Source organism: Selaginella moellendorffii, unplaced genomic scaffold (genome assembly GCF_000143415.4).
Source record: "Selaginella moellendorffii unplaced genomic scaffold, v1.0 SELMOscaffold_98, whole genome shotgun sequence".
In the NCBI taxonomy this organism is placed as follows: domain Eukaryota; kingdom Viridiplantae; phylum Streptophyta; class Lycopodiopsida; order Selaginellales; family Selaginellaceae; genus Selaginella; species Selaginella moellendorffii.
In genome coordinates, this window is record NW_003314359.1 from 442468 (window position 1) to 458482 (window position 16015).

A 16015-nucleotide genomic window follows, 5' to 3' on the forward strand; every position below is an offset into this window, starting at 1 on the left:
ATTGCGCGGGCGCAAGTTCATCACATCGTCCACGGAGATCCTCGTGCTACTTCTCGTAGCTGTCTTAAAACCAGAATTATTGATCCCTTTCTTAGTAGATCCTGGAGCATACACACACCAAACTTGAGCTTCACCGAGAAAAAAAAAACCAAAAGTTAGGGCGCGAAAACACACATACCCATCCCCGTGACGAATTCTTCGCCGTAGTCGCAAAGAAATCGCTGCCGATTCCGGGCGCTCAGCAGCAAGAACTCATTGCGCTAGCTCCTGCCGCGCTCCTGGCCGCCAGAAAATCCCGACCTCCTCAAAAACCCTATAAGCCCAACACTGAAAGAATGAGCGCCCCCGCGAATCTATCCCCGGCAATGGCGCACGAAATGTGACGCTGCTGCTGCTAAGAGTGTGATTCGCGAGTGACACTCGCCATAGCTCTCTCCCTCTTCTCTCCCTTGTTATAAATGGCGGGGAAACTGTAAAGGTAGTCTGTTAACTGGGTATCTGTTATCTTACACTTAAAACCGGTGCCCAGGATATTCCGTCAGCATGACGGTAGATGCCAAATTGCTGTCGAACCGCCACGTGGAGGACGTGCCCCGTGGCGGTCGCTCCACCTCCACCAGCCGGTCACTTGTATTACGTGGCCGTGCCGTTCATTGAGGATTTTGCCTTATGTGTTTATCGTCCAGGGAGGGGGCTTTGCTTCTAGATTAGGTTTGGCATATGTGTAGCTGCCAGAGTGCTTGCATTGAGCTGGAATGCGCAGCTCAAATTTTGACCTATTGGAGCGCTATAGAGTCGAATCGATCGCAGGAGGCGATCGCTTTGGCAGAGATTTAGTCGATGAAGGATCGCTTGATCGGAGGTAATGTGGGCTAGCTAGAGAGCAATCGCTTTGGTGCTTCAGCCATGTTGGAGGACTACGTTGCGTTCTATCTCCAAAAGTATTTGGGGAAGTACGTCAAAGGGGTCTCCAAGGAGGCCTTGAAGATCAGTGCATGGCAAGGTACTCCGTTTTCTTTTTGGTTTCCTCTTTTGACTTTGAGATTTCTCAGGAAATGTGGAGCTCACGAATATGCAGCTCAAACCGGAAGCTTTACTGGAATTGAAGCTCCCGATTAAAGTCAAAGCTGGATTTCTGGGATCCGTAAAATTGAAAGTTCCGTGGAGCCGGCTGGGACAAGAGCCTGTTATTGTGACTCTTGATCGCATATTTGTGCTGGCGGAGCCTTCATTCAAGGTCGAAGGTGTTGATGACGATGCGGTTGAAGAAGCCAGATATCAGTATATCAAGGCAAGCGTTTTGCCATTTCTCTAAATCTGGATCTTCTTGTGTTTAATTTTCTCGTCATCGCTGTAGGAACATGAAACCGCTCTTGTCACTTCTACGCAAGACCAAGGGCAGCAGCAACAGCCCGAGATGGTGCGTACCTTGAGCTTAGTAATGGTTTACTGTACTGAACCTTTTTTGTTTTCCACTCTAGAATAACTCTTGGCTGGGATCGTTGATTGGAACTATAATTTCCAATATAAAGCTTTCTGTTACAAACATTCACATCAGATTTGAGGACACTGAAAGGTACGTTGGATTTTTCTCGAACTTTTCTCCTGATTCGTTTCTTCTTTAGCAATCCTGAGCAGCCATTTGCCATTGGAGTTACTCTGGAAAAACTTGCTGCTGTTACTGTTGATGACAATGGGAAAGAGCTATTTGTCTCCGGGGGCGCGTTAGATAAAATCAACAAGGTAGAGATTTGAATTTTCTTGTGTCCATATTTCGTTAATGTTGGCCGCTGTGCAGTCCGGTGAGCTGAAAAGGCTAGCATTTTATTTCGATTGCAAGTCGAAACCATGGGACTTGGACTTTGAAAGTCTTTCGCCTGAAGGCTGGAGCAAGGCATGCTTGTAGTTTTTGTTTTTGGACGTATGCTTGACGTTTACTATCAGGCATTTGAACCTGGTGTTCGCGAGGATGCTGAGAAAGTCCACCACGCGTTTCTCTTACAGCCCGTGGATGGCATGGCACGTTACAGTAAACTAGGCACACGTGACGAAAGAAGTGCGGACAAACCTGCTCAAACTGCAGCAGTCGTGCTTGAAAATGTTACACTTTGTCTTTCAGAGGTAACATTTTTTTTTAATGTGCAAGCTAACCAGGATTGTTAAACAGCCCCAATATCGGGATGTATTGACGCTTTTCGACAACATTTCGACGTTCAACATGCGTGTAGAACATGCACATTATCGCCCAAAAGTTACAGTTGCAGAAGATCCAGCAGCTTGGTGGCAATATGCCATTAAAGCTACAATAGAAAAGAACAGGAAGGCCAGGTATTTTAACATCTTTATGTTTTGGCAAGCTCTGATGGGAGGTTTGCAGTGGCCATTTGAGCTGGGATCAGCTTTTACACCATGCACGTATGCGGAAACAGTACCTGTCTAGCTATGCAAAATGTTTGCTGGCAAATCCCGATCGTATTTCAATCAATGATGATGATGGGATCAGACAGCTTGAATCAAGTCTCAACAAGGATGTTATTGTTCAATGGAGGTGGATACGAATTTATTTAGTTATTAATTTCTCCTTTTGTTGCTCTTACCATTGTTTTTCAGAACTATTGCGCATACACTGGCAGATCAAGCTAGAAGAGAGAATGCTGAGCATGAGAAAGAACAAGCTAAAAAAAGATGGTGGCCGTTCGGATGGTAAGGTCGACGTACTCTTCTGGTGACGTGATCAATCGTTCGACGTTTTTTCTCAGGGGTGGCCAATCTGATGGGGGCGGTGAACCAAGAGGCCTCTCCGATGACGAATGGCAGCAATTGAATCAAGCTATTGGCTATCAAGAAGGCAAGCCGTCGACCTTGATGCCGGGTCAGGACGCACCAAATATGCTGCATACTGTTTTGCAAGTTCAAATGCATTACAACGCGTCGAAACTCATTTCGGAAAACGAAGAGGAGCTTCTAACCCTGTCTTGCGAAGGGCTACAAAGTAGTATCAGGCTTTATTCGGAAGCCAAAGACTTCGATCTCAAACTCGAGTCGTACAAAATCTGTTGTCCCGAAGGATTACTTGCGGAGGTACAGTTACGCTCTTTTTCTGTCATACTTCCTTACTGTTTTCCTCTCTAGAGTGCCAGTCATCTTGATGCTCTGAGTGCCACATTTTCGTTAGCTCCAGTGAATGAGGATCTTGACTGGAGTCTGTCTGCAGGAGCCTCTCCTTGCTATATTACGGTGAGTCTCACAGCATTAGTGTAAGATTTGCGTACTATCTATCTTTTTCTGCAGTACCACAAAGCAAGCATCGACAGGGTCATTGCGTTTTTCAGTAGCAGGACATCTGTAAGCCGTGAAGTTGCAATACAGACGGCTGCGGCATTTCAGGTAAGAGAATGACTTTAGTGGTTTCGGCTTTGCTTACTCTTGTCTCTACTTTTGAAGATGACTTTGGACGAAGTTACAAGGAAAACGCAACAGCAATTCAATGAGGCTTTAAAAAATCGTCCCAGGTAGAGGCAAATTTATTTGAACTAGCTGTTATATACTTGTTGCAGGTTCTCATTATTTTTGGACATAGCTGCTCCCAAAGTCACCATTCCAACAGATTTTTATCCAAAAAACTCACAGCGGACTAAACTCATGCTTGATTTGGGGCATTTCAAAATGAAGACGGAACGGGTATTGCTCTTGTTATATGATTGAATCTGAATCTAAAAATCTTCACACAGGGTGAAGAGCAACGAATTTCCCAGGAGGAGAGTGAGATGTACATGTGCTTCAAAATGCAGCTAAACGACGTGTCTGGCTTTTTGGTTGACGGCGACTGCGATTGGGATGCGGTTCACTCTTCCAAAGATTCAGGAGTTCTGCCCGTAATTGAGAAATGTGCCGTTTTTGCCTTGCTGCAGCAGGTAAAGTCTTCGTGCTCGTAAAGACCTTCAAAGTTTCCTTTTCTCTTTTCAGATATGTGTTCCTCATCCTTCATACCCATCTACACGAGTGGCCGTGCGAGTGCCTTCTGTGGCTGTACATTTTTCTCCTGCTAGATATCATAGGCTTATGCAAGTTGTGGAACTGTTACAAGGCGGTTCTACAGATGTATCAGTTCGTCCCTGGGAGCCAGCCGATTTTGAAGGAGATCTTACTGTTCTTGCTTGGAAGGTACTTGTTATTAACACCTATGAGTGATCCTTCAGTGTTATCTGTGTCCAGGGTATGGGAAACAGGGAGGCCGTTTGGAATCATCGTTACGGAGTTATAGCGGCGCCTTCTTTCTATATTTTGGAATCTGTGTCCTCTGAATCATATGAGCACTGCGTGAGGTAAGCTTGCTAACAATGATACTTTCTTTAAAATTTTGTTTGTAATTACGGTTTGTAATTTTCAGCCTGTTCGGCAAGCAAGTATATCTGATTCCACCTGAATCAGTGGGAGGTATTGCACACGTGCTTGCATTATGCGATCCGGAACAATTTAGTAAAAAGGTAGGTACGATTACGTAGTAGTTCATCACAACTGAGAAGCACTTTGCAGGTGGTAGAGTCTGTAAGTGCTGTGATATTACGATTTAAGGACGAGGATACTCTAGAAAACTGGCGGGCACATTTTATGGCTATCATTCGTAAGCTAAATGTACGTTTCTTTTTTTCTTTTTACTGTTTCTTAAAAGGATAATTTGCTACAATGTTCATCAGAGCTCGCAGGCTGTGGTTCGCGGAACAGCAGGCAAAGATTCCAAAGATAAGAATGTCTCTCCTGTTGGGCCTGCTGCGGAAAAAGAAAAACTGTTTTTAACTGGGACGTTGGATGAGTTGAAGATCTGTATTGCAAGTACCAAAACGGTACGTGAGAAACTACGTGTTTTTAGCTGATTGTCATAGTATGTAACTTTCAGGGGCATAGTGATCGGGAACAGGTTCTATTGGGAGAAGAAGGATCTTTACTCGAACTGCGAGCTATCGGAAGCAAGGCAAGTGGCATGTTACGCTTTCTAGTGTACGTCATTTACTGACAGAGTACATGGTTATGTAAAGGTGGAGTTTCTTATGAGGGACAACGATATGGCAGTTGGTGCGGCTTTACTCTCTCTCGAAATCGAGGACAGATGGTATGGACAAACGTCACCGTCATGCCGTTATCTTGCTCGGTCAACCATATCGGAGTCAGAACTGAACAATCCGCAGAAAGAGAGCATTGCCAGAGAAAATTCGCCAGCTGAGAGATTCTTTGACAGTTCCGATGAGTTCGATTTCGAAAAGACATCGCAAGAGGACGGTTCTGGTAAAAGTGTTCTCTCAAGGCGTTCTTCTTCACAGTTTTATGATGCGGATTCTAGCTTTCACGAGAAAAGAAGCGAGTTCGTCAGAACTCCTGATTTGCTTCCTCCTCTAGAGGACCAACTAACTTTTGGACGTGATCAGGAGCTGAAAAGTTTTATCAAAGCTCAAGTGATTCTCAGCACCCCTGAAGCTACATCTTACAGCAACATCGATAAGCAGGTACACATCTGTGTTAAGCAGCTCACAATTTGGTTATTTATGTATGTTACAGGTGAAAGTATCATTAGCAACTCTTGCATTTTATCTTAATCGACCAACGCTGGTTGCCCTTATGGATTTTGTTACTGCTATAACCACTTCTGTGGAACCAAAATCCGACACTCCACAGTCTGAGCCGGGCGATTCTAAAGACGTCGTCAGTCTTATAACTCCAGCAGACGTTCATCAAAGTGGATCTGTTCCAATGTTTGATAGAAAGGACTCGGTGGTGAAAGGTTTACTTGGCACAGGAAAAGTTCGTGTGGTGTTTTTGCTTATTCTGGATATGGATCGTGCTCAACTAGTTTTGAATCGTGATGACGGGCATCAGCTGGCTACGTTGTCTCAAGAACATCTTCACGTAACTGTGAAGGTACGAACGGTTTTGTTGCATGCAAAGGCTCACTTTAATAACTGCAGATTTTTCCCGCATCTTATGCAATTGTTGCTACGCTTGGAAACCTTCGAATTACTGATGACAGTCTCAAAGGAGGACATCCCTATTATTGGTTGGTTGACATGCGTGATCCAGCAGGGAAATCATTTGTTGAGGTACGTGTAGGTTAAGCAACATGTGTTTGTTGATTTCGGAGTTCTCGCAGTTGGAATTCGTTTCGTTCAATGAAGACGATGACGATTACGAGGGCTACGAGTTTAGTCTTTCTGGACAGCTTTCTGAAGTTCGTGTTGTATATCTTCATCGGTTTATCCAAGAAGTAGGTGCTCAGATTTGTTCTTTCTGATCCAAGGTCATACTTGTACAATCTGCAGATATCGTCTTATTTTTTGGGCCTTGTTCCTGCCGATCCTGGATATATAGTAAAACTGAAAGATAAAGTTGGTGACGCTGAGAAAACGTTCACGCAATCTGAGGTTCAAGGAGCGCCGGCTATGAAGCTTGACTTATCGCTGAACAAACCTATCGTGATTTTTCCCAAAGACACCAACAGCAATAGGTATTTTTTAATTCTTCTGAATGTTCTGCTCAGCTCAACTGTTGTACTCGTTCAGTTTTTTGGAGCTGGATGTACTTCATATCCATGTAATAAATACGTTCCAGTGGCTAGGAGGAGGAAAAGAAGACATAGGAGGCATTCGTTTGGAACTTATTTCTCTAAAGGTATGATAGTTATTGACAAGCTCAAAAGTCATCACTTTCCTATTTGCAGGTTGAAAACATCCATCTCGTGGTGTCTGTGAATGGAAAATTTGGAGAAAATATCATCAAAGACTCTAGTGGCCTGGTTGTGACTGTGAGAAGGACCTTGCGCGACCTCAGGCGACAGCTCCCAGCGATTGATGCATCAGTCGAGGTATGTTTGTTTTCTTTGTATGAGTCTTTAACCGTGAGTTCAGGTTCAACTGCTGAAAGCAGCAATGTCAGACAAGGAGTACCAGCTTATGATAGACTGTTGTACCAGTAATCTATCTGAAGCACCAAATCTGTCACCTCCTGTATGCCAGCCAGGAAAAGGGAAGGAGAAAGCGGAGGAGAAAGAGGAGGAGAAAGAGGAGCAGAAAGAGGAGGAGAAAGAGGAGCAGAAACAGGAGCAGAAAGAGGAGAAGGAGGAGGCTCCACATGCTGAAACGAAAGATGTGCAAGAAGGTAGCACATCTGCGAGCAATTCCTCAGAGGTCTGGACAACTCTCAAGCTGACGGTCGACGTCTCCATAATAGAGCTGGCTGTATTCATTGGAAGAACGCAATATACGCCACTAGCCAGCATACAGGTACTTTCGACATCTTTTGTGTTTTATGTAACAAAAGCTATTACAGGTTAGTGGTGTCTGGGCAGCTTATAAGATGTCCAGTAATGAGGAACAATATATCATGGCCAGCCTTGATTCTCTGAACGTTTCTGATGATCGTGAAGGCATAGAGCCGGAGCTAAAGTTTATGGTTGGAATGGCTAGTGATGATTCAAGCCTACTGAACAGAGACGAAATTGAAGGTTCGCGTCTTGTGATGCTGGTCTTGGACGCCAAACTAAATCCAGCTTCCCAAATGATCACTTTGCGGATACAACGACCTCGAGTTTTATTGGCTTTAGATTTTCTCCTGGCTGTTGCGGAGTTCTTTATTCCTTCCATTGCTGACGTACTAGGGAGCAATACCGGAGGCAATGACGAGCTTCCTTTCGACATGAAGAACTGGCTGTTCCTGCACAAATCTCCGTACTTTCAAGATTCTGACGAGGTTACCTTGTCACCGAAGCATGCTCTTGTGGCAGACGACGAGAATATTGAGATTTATATTTATGACGGAGGAGGCGGTCGTATTCGGTTGACAGACGCTAGCGGAGATCCTGTAGGCGATTCTTTTGAAGGGCCTCTTGTCGTAGTCGGCCATGGAAAGTCACTTCGGTTTAGAAACGTGGTTATTGAGGTAAGCTCTCGCGTGGCTTGTTGATTTTCTACTATTCTAACACCATCTCTTTACAGAATGCCCGCTGTCTGGATCGCTTCGTCTTGCTGGGTAGCAACAGCTTGTACTCCGCTTCCAAACATGATGGCGTCTTTTTTGAATGGAAGGACGAGCAACCTCCAGAAGGTGATGATGAAAGTGCCAACAAGAAAAATAACACGTCAACAAAGGCTGAACTCACTTTCGACTTACAGGTATGTCTGAATCATCACGTATTCTCTTCTCATGATTTTTTGTAGGCAATAGGCCCAGAACTTGTGATGCATACGTCTGGAGGCAGTTCTTCAGATATTAAAGATCAGCTGCTCTTTGCGAAAATGGATATCTTTTCGAGGTACAGAATTCCTGTTATTTCTGTCTCTCATTTTTATTTTTATTTTTTTCTTTTTATTTTTTTTTTCAAGGCTTGTAATGAAAGGAGACGATCTCGAAGTATCTGCAAAAGCCAACAACTTTTGTATTCAAGGTCGGAGGGGAATTTATGTTTTGGAACCTGTAGACACCAATTGCCGGTACTCAAAGGTGTCCACGAAGCAAAATCTGCACGCGACAATGTCGGACGTGGTTTGCAACTTGACCTTCAGTATGATTCAGCTTATCCTTAAACTACAAGAGGATGCACAATCTCTAATACTGCTTACTTCGAAAAAGATTGCTGTCGAATGTACTGAGTTCGACAGGATATGGGCCGATGAAGGTAGTATCTTTAAGTTCCATCAACATCTGGACTTACATGTTTTTTAAGCAGTAAGAAGTGGCTCTTCCCAGATAGCGTTCTGGCGACCGCGCGCACCTCCAGGCTTTACTGTTCTTGGTGATTGCTTGACTGTTGTGTAAGTACTCTGTTTTCGTGTATTTTAAACCTTGGTCATGCAACTCCTTTACAGGGATGAGCCGCCTTCCAAAGGCGTGATTGCGATGAATATGAACCTTGTGCATCTCAAGAAGCCGGTAGACTTTCGACTCGTCTGGTCCTCGTCCGCAAATGAAGATGACAGTGAGCAGTGCTGTGTGTGGCTGCCTATAGCACCCGAAGGCTACGTTGTTTTGGGTTGCGTAGCATCAATCGGACGAAGTCCTCCGTCGGCAAGTCCAACACTGTGCGTGCTCAAGCAGCTTGTCACGGAATGGTACATGAGGGACTGCATCCAGGTGAACGGCACTACTGAGCAGGAGTGGGCATTTTGGCGCGCTGATAATTCGAGCGCGTCTTTCTTCCCCATTTCTGCGCTCAGGAAACCTCATAGCTCTAGAATCTACGAGCTCCGGCACGTTGCTTTCGAACTTGAAAAAGCCGAAGATCGTTTTGGCACTACAAAGACAAGCGGCGAAAGTGCTCGTTCATCTGATGAAGACAACGGTGTACTTCTTACCACTGTTACTCGTTTCAAGCTCATATGGTGGGATAAAGGTGCCAAGTCAAAGAAGAGTGTTTCCATCTGGAGGCCAGTAACACCTTCGAGATGCGTAATCCTTGGCGACATAGCAGTTGAAGGGTATGGGACTCTCCTTTTTATTTGAAAAAGCGTTTGACAGTTTTTTTTCTTTTTTTGCAGGTACGAACCACCAAGTGTGGCTTTCACCCTTCAAGACACTCAGGATAATGTCTTACTACAAAAGCCGCTGAAGTTTGTGAAGATGGGTGTTATTCACGAAAAGAAGGGACTGAAGCCTGTAACCTTTTGGTTTCCTGTGGCCCCTCCCGGGTATGCAGCTCTCGGCTGTCTAGCAATTCGAGGCTACACTCTGGATGCTGAGGCTAGTGACAAAATTCGCTGTGTTCGCAACGACTTTGTACTTGAGACGGAGTTTTCTTCGCCCAGCTTGTGGGACGGTAGACAAGTAAAGCGATTGAACGACGACATAAGCATCTGGCCTTTGCAAACTATGGACCACGAGGTAAAAAATGGTTGCAAAAGCCTTCTACTTCTAATGTGTATCTTGACAGTCTAAGGCGGCGACTTTTGTTACTAATATCACTCAAGAAGCGCCTCCAAAGCAGTTGGCTTTTAAGCTTAAGGACATTGGAAATCAAAGTAATACTGACAATTTAGTCGGTGATGGCGAAATTCGACGAGTTTCCGCGACTATATTTGATGATTTTGGCGGAATGGTAACGGTAGGCTTCACCTGTTTTTTTATCTTACGTTTTGTATTTTACAGGTAGCACCTCTTGTCAATGTTTCACTGAACGGATTAACCGGTAGCGTGCACGGAACACCTGATGCAATGGAATCTACTGCACATTTTTCGATGGTTGCTACTTCTTACAATGGACGGTGTGACGCTTGGGAGCCTCTGGTTGAGCAGACGGAAGGCTATGTGAGGTAAGTAAGTTTGTATTTGTTTGGGATTTGGCTAATGTCTTTCTTATTCAGATATACGAAGGAATCTACATCTTTGTGCTCCAGCCAGTCGCAAGTGAGTGTAGCAGCGACAAGCGACTTAAATATCAATGTTTCGACCGCAAACCTCAACATGTTGCTAGACGCATACTCAAGCTGGAATAAGCTTGTTAGCATGGACGCGGCACCCAAGGTATTTTGTAGTATATGCAGGGTCAGACTCACATGATTGTTGCTAGGGACGGGGTGGAGCCAGGAAGCAAACTGTGCAGGAAAGAAAACTTCAGATTGTATGTCATAACGACCTTGGCCAGAGGTTCTATTGCCGACATTTGGATGAAGACTCCAGTATAAAAATAACGCCAATCGAATCGGGAGAATCTGAAACTTTCAGAACACCGAGTGTCATGAGTTTGCAGGACCCATTCACCAACGAATCTGTCAGACGGAAGTCCGTGACAGTCTTGACGTTGGCGCTATGTGACGCTGAGGTATAGTTGCTGTTTTTACAAATGTTTTTTAGCTCCACTGTCCGATCACAGGTACCGAAAGACGATGGATTCGGTGGTAGACAATACATGGTCGCTGTCCGTCTACTGCCGCAGTTGAAGACCGCTGAGCAGCACCAGTTTCAGTATCAAAGTGCTCGCACGAGGTGTGTGAATCCCAGTGGTAAGACTGGTCCTGATGGTGATAGAGTTTCTCTCTTATGGAATGAGGTGTTCAGTTTTGCAATTGAAAATGTGGTAAGTTTTGCAAGTATCACGTTTATGCTATAAGCATTTTTCATTCAAATCCTTGCAGCAAGCGTATAGTATGGAGGCTTTAGTCACGGATCTATCGAAAGGTAAGACAATCCTGGTTCTTTGGAGCTTACGTTGCCTTCGTTTTTATTTTATAAGGTGCACCAGCGGGTTATTGCTGTATAGCTTCACTGCGAGAGCTAAAACTTTACGCTGGCACTCTGGAAACCGATCTTTTTGCTGGAGCCGCGGACCAGGTAAATATCGTTTTTGCCATTTTCTTTCTCGTCTGCAATGACTGTTCAGGTCAATCATCATAATCCTGTTGGGAAAATTCGATTTGCGTATAAGTTTCACTCCATGGCAAGGAGCCTCCAGGATAGTAATCTGCGAAACGTAGAAAGGACTGGCCTTGATCCGGGAACAATTCAAGTCGGATCTTCTCCAGACGGTCCTTGGACTAAACTGTGCCTGACTCTTGCCTCGAGAAGTTCCTACCTGAAAATTGGAAGCGAAGCTGCTGCAAGTGAACTTGGAGTTATTGGTGGAGTGAAGCATCTCACAGTAAGGTCCCTGGTTAGACTTCAAAACAACACCTCCGTTACCATGGAAGTATCGCTCTTCCCGCATTCTGCCAACCAAGATTCTCAGGAGAATGATACAATATCTGAAGAAGTATTTGAGAATGAGCGATTTCAACCAATGCTTGGTTGGGGAAGTTCATGGCCGGGACATCTTTTGCCGTTGGATCCCGGACGGTGGAGCAAGAGGGACCTTTCAGGATCTTCTCAAGTTAAGTATCGATATCTATTGTTTGCTCTTCCACTTTTCTGACTTTGAATTTTCTTCAGGAGTTTCCACAAGTCGAGCTTCCTTTGGGCTGGGAATGGAGTAGTGATTGGTTTGTAGATACTTCAGTGTTGGATCCGGACGGATGGGTCCATGGCTTCAGTTTCCAAGCGCTGACAGATTTTCCTGGAGGAAACTACGTTGGCAAACTCAATTTTGTACGAAGGCGACGATGGTTACGTACGAGAGAACGGACTTCGAGCTTGGAAAGCTCTCGATGCATATTGGGGTCAATTAAACCCGGCGAAGTGATTGGGATGCCTTTAGCATGTTTCCGAGAGGCGAGGCAGGATTACTCTTTGCAACTAAGGCCACAGTTTGACGGATATGGTTGGACTCAGGCAGTTTTATGTCAGACACGAGGCCAGAAAAAACTGCCTGCACAAGATATCAACGTTCGCTCTTTGCTCACGGATCAGTTCCTTTCCAGCTGCCTCTTGGAAGCTGCCAGTGCGGGAGCAGCTGCAAGAAGTATGTGGTTCTGCTTGGACGTCAACTACACCGACATTGGAAAGGATGCATATATTGGACCTGTACGAGACTGTCAGCTGATGCTCAGTGCTCCATTGAAGATTGTCAACCATCTCCCAGTATCAGCTGAGTACTCAGTGCATGACTCCTCGCGTATCAGAGGTTACCGAATGCAAGATAAAGGAGTGGTCTTATCGGGTGAGGTAGCGGAAATTTACAACGCTGATGTGAGAAGACCGGTGTATTTGTCGTTCGTTCCAGAAGGCTCCTGGCATCCAACAAAGGTCAGGTTTAACGAGGCAGGATAGTACTGTGTTAACGTTGTCGTTGTTCCTCCTGCAGGACTTGGTCTTGATTTCACATCCTTTCTGGGATGTCGCGAAGGACATGATCCTGGAGAACTTATCTACTAAAAGGCAAGTGTTACAGCTAGTTTAAATCAAATCATCTTTGCAACAACGTAATTCTACAGGAAGATCAAAGTTCATATTGAGTATGACTACGAAGAGGAGGTGACAGGAAAAGTGCTACGAATCTCCGTGCCATTCTGGATTGACTGTGCTAGATGCCCACCGCTGCGGCTTAAAGTTGTGGACATTGATAGTCGATCGAGCACGGGTTGTCTGCCTAGTACAGTCTCTTCTACGAGTGAAGAAGTTTTGAATGACATCCCATACAGTGAGCTGCGGAGCCCGTTCACAATGATCTCTCCGTTTACTCCGAAATCCAGTGGCATGGCCGCCTCTCTCGCTTCAGATACTTTTGGCGCTGTCTCACCCCTGGCAGACCTTGACAAATCGGTATGTCCTTTTGCTAGCTGCTTTCTGCTCCCGTTATACGTGTTTTTGTGATACAGGATGGCGCTGTTGAAGTAGTCGCGACCGACGGGAAATCTTATTTCAGGCTCTTGGTAACCACGGCATTGTGTCCAATAAAATTTGCACACACGAAGGTATGTTTGCAATGGTTCGTCTTCTGTTATAAACCTTCTCTTTCGTAGGTCGTCACGATAAGGCCGTTCATCACGTTCACCAATAGATTTGGTGCTGAGCTATTCATGAAGCAAGCGTCTCAAGAAGAGCCTTGCAAGCTGAACTCATATGACTGGAGGACGGCCTTCCCAGTTTCTTCTATAAGTGAGACGTTGTCGCTTCAGGTAATTAATTGCACTGGGCCTTTCACCCTGTGATAAATCGTGGGTATGAACAGGTGCGCACAGAGTCTTCGCAGTGGTCTTACCCTATAAAAATTGAGCAAGAAGAAACTATTCATTTTTACGTGCAAGGCGATGATAAGAAGAAGTATTTTATACGGGTGGAGGTTCGTAGTCATCAGGAAGGATCCAAGTTTGTGCTAGTGTTTCGTCGTGGATCACTACGAGGGCCTTACCGGTATGTATCGTTTTGCAGCATTTTACGAGGATGTTGAGTATTTCTGAATCGGCAGGATTGAAAATCGGACGAGACAAAAGAGGCTTCGGTTTCGGCAGCTGGGAACTTCTGGTGATGATTGGGAACTTCTTTATCCAAACTGCACCAGATCTTTTGCTTTAAAACATCCGAGTGGACAACACATTTTAGAGTTGCTGCCGGAGGGAGTTCCTGAGGATAAGATTCATAAATATGACCTTGACAAACTTGAAGAAACAAACACGCTAGATGTCCATATTCGAGGATTGGTGCTTCACGGGTTTAAGCTGATAAAACTCACAGATAGTGATGAGAAGCAACAAGAGCCATCTGAAGCAGTAGAGGATGAGCAGTTGCTTCAACCGAAGGAGGCAACGGATCAACTTAAGATTGTCCTGGATATTGGGAAACTGGGTTTCTCTATCATCGACCAAAGGCCGCAGGAAATATTTTACCTCTACATGGAAAACTTTAAGTTCTCCATTCTCAACAGTTTCCAAGAGAACACTACAAGGTAATAAGGAGTTGAGTTTATTTCACATCTCACTTTGGTTGCAGATTCAAAGTACGTTTTAAATATCTCCAACTAGACGATCAGAATATATTGTCGGCCTCGCCGGTTATTTTTGCACCGGACAGTAGAGGACTTTCATCGGACGAAAACGTTTTGAAAGCTTCCGTCATTCTTCTAAATGACAAGGAAGAAGGTACAAAGGTGTACCCGTATGTCGGCTTTTGGGTAAGACTCGAGCTCGTATTGATGCATTGAATGATCAGCTTTTCTACCTTTTATAGGTTACGAAAAGAGCTTGGCGAATCAACGTACACGAACCAGTTATATGGACAGCAATAGGAATGTACAACAACATTCAACTGGATTCGCTTTCCTCGGATTCACAAACTGTCGAAGCAGATCCGGAAATTAGAACCAAGTATATACCTCAACTTTTTTATTTGTTCTAAGACTGTTTTGTGACCCAGCTTAATCGACATCTCGAAAGCTCACCTAAGAGTTACTTTGCAAACGGAGCCTGGTTTGCGACCTCGGGGTGTACTCGGGATATGGAGCCCCTTGGTATCATTAGCTGGAAACACGAGCAAGATGGCGGTATTTCCTTTCTTGTCTTTCTGTCCTTGCTTGTGGCTGATGGTCGTATTGTTTTATAGATCCATCTTTCTGGAGTGACATTGGAGAACCGATACATGAGACAGAGCGAGGTGTCAACGGCTGTATTAAATCATATACGCAAAGACTTGGTTCATCAAGCGCTTCAACTTCTTCTAGGTGTCAATATGTTTGGTGTTGCGAGTTCTACACTCGAAACTTTAAGTAAGAGTGCCGCAGACCTCTCGCGGGATGAGAAGTTTCAACAAGTTCGTTTGAAACAGGTACGGATGCTGCATTCTAGTTCGTTCTTGTGCACTTTTAACTTTTGGATTTTTTCCCTAGGATCGGCTCAAGCATGTCTCTGGTGTTGGTGATGGTTTACTTCGTGGTGGCGAGGCACTGGCACGCGGTTTTGCTTTTGGATTATCAGGTGTGGTAAAGAAGCCTTGCAACAGCGCTCGAGAAAATGGTTTCGTCGGTTTCTTCCAAGGAATTGGGAAGGCTTTCACGGGTTTTGTATTCCAGCCTCTCAGTGGTGTGCTGGACTTTATTGCTCTTACCGTGGATGGAGTGAACATAAGCTATACAAGATGTTTTGAAGTGTTCACGCATGAACGGAACTTGACAAGAGTACGTTTGCCGAGAGCAATACGTAGTGACGGTGTGCTCCTACCGTATGACGAGAGAGCTGCTCTTGGACAGGTGAGCTTTGTGTTTTTCGTCTGTCGTTCTTTCCTTTTGTTCGGTGTTCTAATTGTAAGTGTAATCAGGCAATGCTGCAACTAGCCGAAGACCACAACTTCGGGCAAAATGTCGTGTTTAAAGACCCGGCAAAATTTTCTCTGAGCGATTTCTATGAGGATCACTTTGACGTGCCAGAAAACCGAGTGGTTTTGATAACAAATCGTCGAATAATTTTGATCACGGTACGCACATAATACTGCTGCCATAAAATCTGAAATGTTGTGTATCTGTCGCTGCAGCAACCAGGCTCGTACAAATCTATTCGCAACGTGTCTCCCTCAAATCCTTGCAAAGTGATATGGGAAATTCCTTACATGGACTTCTATCTGTAGAACAGCTAAGGAGGCAGTCAACCTGCTATGTCATTCTACACCTTCGCAA

The 16015-nt window shown here is 44.8% G+C and overlaps 1 protein-coding gene across 1 annotated transcript in view; it reads left to right on the forward strand.

The window, feature by feature from the left end:
- The first annotated feature begins 669 nt into the window (after nucleotides 1-669).
- The window catches only part of LOC9636687, a 16485-nt gene continuing 1139 nt past the window's right edge, over nucleotides 670-16015 (forward strand). The window contains exons 1-59 of the mRNA XM_024663299.1: nucleotides 670-1003; nucleotides 1053-1291; nucleotides 1358-1420; nucleotides 1482-1576; nucleotides 1626-1743; nucleotides 1799-1894; nucleotides 1945-2121; nucleotides 2168-2328; nucleotides 2378-2548; nucleotides 2611-2703; nucleotides 2760-3081; nucleotides 3133-3237; nucleotides 3292-3387; nucleotides 3445-3512; nucleotides 3558-3681; nucleotides 3732-3914; nucleotides 3967-4164; nucleotides 4216-4325; nucleotides 4391-4487; nucleotides 4537-4635; nucleotides 4698-4844; nucleotides 4898-4972; nucleotides 5037-5501; nucleotides 5554-5913; nucleotides 5961-6092; nucleotides 6143-6256; nucleotides 6312-6496; nucleotides 6552-6660; nucleotides 6710-6853; nucleotides 6897-7271; nucleotides 7318-7926; nucleotides 7983-8159; nucleotides 8205-8299; nucleotides 8370-8662; nucleotides 8714-8798; nucleotides 8853-9461; nucleotides 9522-9864; nucleotides 9914-10078; nucleotides 10129-10292; nucleotides 10344-10503; nucleotides 10550-10801; nucleotides 10853-11056; nucleotides 11115-11157; nucleotides 11213-11310; nucleotides 11360-11845; nucleotides 11905-12657; nucleotides 12716-12789; nucleotides 12846-13173; nucleotides 13230-13325; nucleotides 13374-13529; nucleotides 13583-13764; nucleotides 13820-14296; nucleotides 14341-14521; nucleotides 14578-14714; nucleotides 14764-14890; nucleotides 14950-15171; nucleotides 15233-15592; nucleotides 15661-15816; nucleotides 15874-15962. Coding sequence (XP_024519067.1) covers nucleotides 907-1003; nucleotides 1053-1291; nucleotides 1358-1420; nucleotides 1482-1576; nucleotides 1626-1743; nucleotides 1799-1894; nucleotides 1945-2121; nucleotides 2168-2328; nucleotides 2378-2548; nucleotides 2611-2703; nucleotides 2760-3081; nucleotides 3133-3237; nucleotides 3292-3387; nucleotides 3445-3512; nucleotides 3558-3681; nucleotides 3732-3914; nucleotides 3967-4164; nucleotides 4216-4325; nucleotides 4391-4487; nucleotides 4537-4635; nucleotides 4698-4844; nucleotides 4898-4972; nucleotides 5037-5501; nucleotides 5554-5913; nucleotides 5961-6092; nucleotides 6143-6256; nucleotides 6312-6496; nucleotides 6552-6660; nucleotides 6710-6853; nucleotides 6897-7271; nucleotides 7318-7926; nucleotides 7983-8159; nucleotides 8205-8299; nucleotides 8370-8662; nucleotides 8714-8798; nucleotides 8853-9461; nucleotides 9522-9864; nucleotides 9914-10078; nucleotides 10129-10292; nucleotides 10344-10503; nucleotides 10550-10801; nucleotides 10853-11056; nucleotides 11115-11157; nucleotides 11213-11310; nucleotides 11360-11845; nucleotides 11905-12657; nucleotides 12716-12789; nucleotides 12846-13173; nucleotides 13230-13325; nucleotides 13374-13529; nucleotides 13583-13764; nucleotides 13820-14296; nucleotides 14341-14521; nucleotides 14578-14714; nucleotides 14764-14890; nucleotides 14950-15171; nucleotides 15233-15592; nucleotides 15661-15816; nucleotides 15874-15962 — 11939 coding nt within the window. The 5' untranslated portion in view covers nucleotides 670-906. The remainder of the gene's footprint in view (nucleotides 1004-1052; nucleotides 1292-1357; nucleotides 1421-1481; nucleotides 1577-1625; nucleotides 1744-1798; nucleotides 1895-1944; nucleotides 2122-2167; nucleotides 2329-2377; nucleotides 2549-2610; nucleotides 2704-2759; nucleotides 3082-3132; nucleotides 3238-3291; nucleotides 3388-3444; nucleotides 3513-3557; nucleotides 3682-3731; nucleotides 3915-3966; nucleotides 4165-4215; nucleotides 4326-4390; nucleotides 4488-4536; nucleotides 4636-4697; nucleotides 4845-4897; nucleotides 4973-5036; nucleotides 5502-5553; nucleotides 5914-5960; nucleotides 6093-6142; nucleotides 6257-6311; nucleotides 6497-6551; nucleotides 6661-6709; nucleotides 6854-6896; nucleotides 7272-7317; nucleotides 7927-7982; nucleotides 8160-8204; nucleotides 8300-8369; nucleotides 8663-8713; nucleotides 8799-8852; nucleotides 9462-9521; nucleotides 9865-9913; nucleotides 10079-10128; nucleotides 10293-10343; nucleotides 10504-10549; nucleotides 10802-10852; nucleotides 11057-11114; nucleotides 11158-11212; nucleotides 11311-11359; nucleotides 11846-11904; nucleotides 12658-12715; nucleotides 12790-12845; nucleotides 13174-13229; nucleotides 13326-13373; nucleotides 13530-13582; nucleotides 13765-13819; nucleotides 14297-14340; nucleotides 14522-14577; nucleotides 14715-14763; nucleotides 14891-14949; nucleotides 15172-15232; nucleotides 15593-15660; nucleotides 15817-15873; nucleotides 15963-16015) is intronic.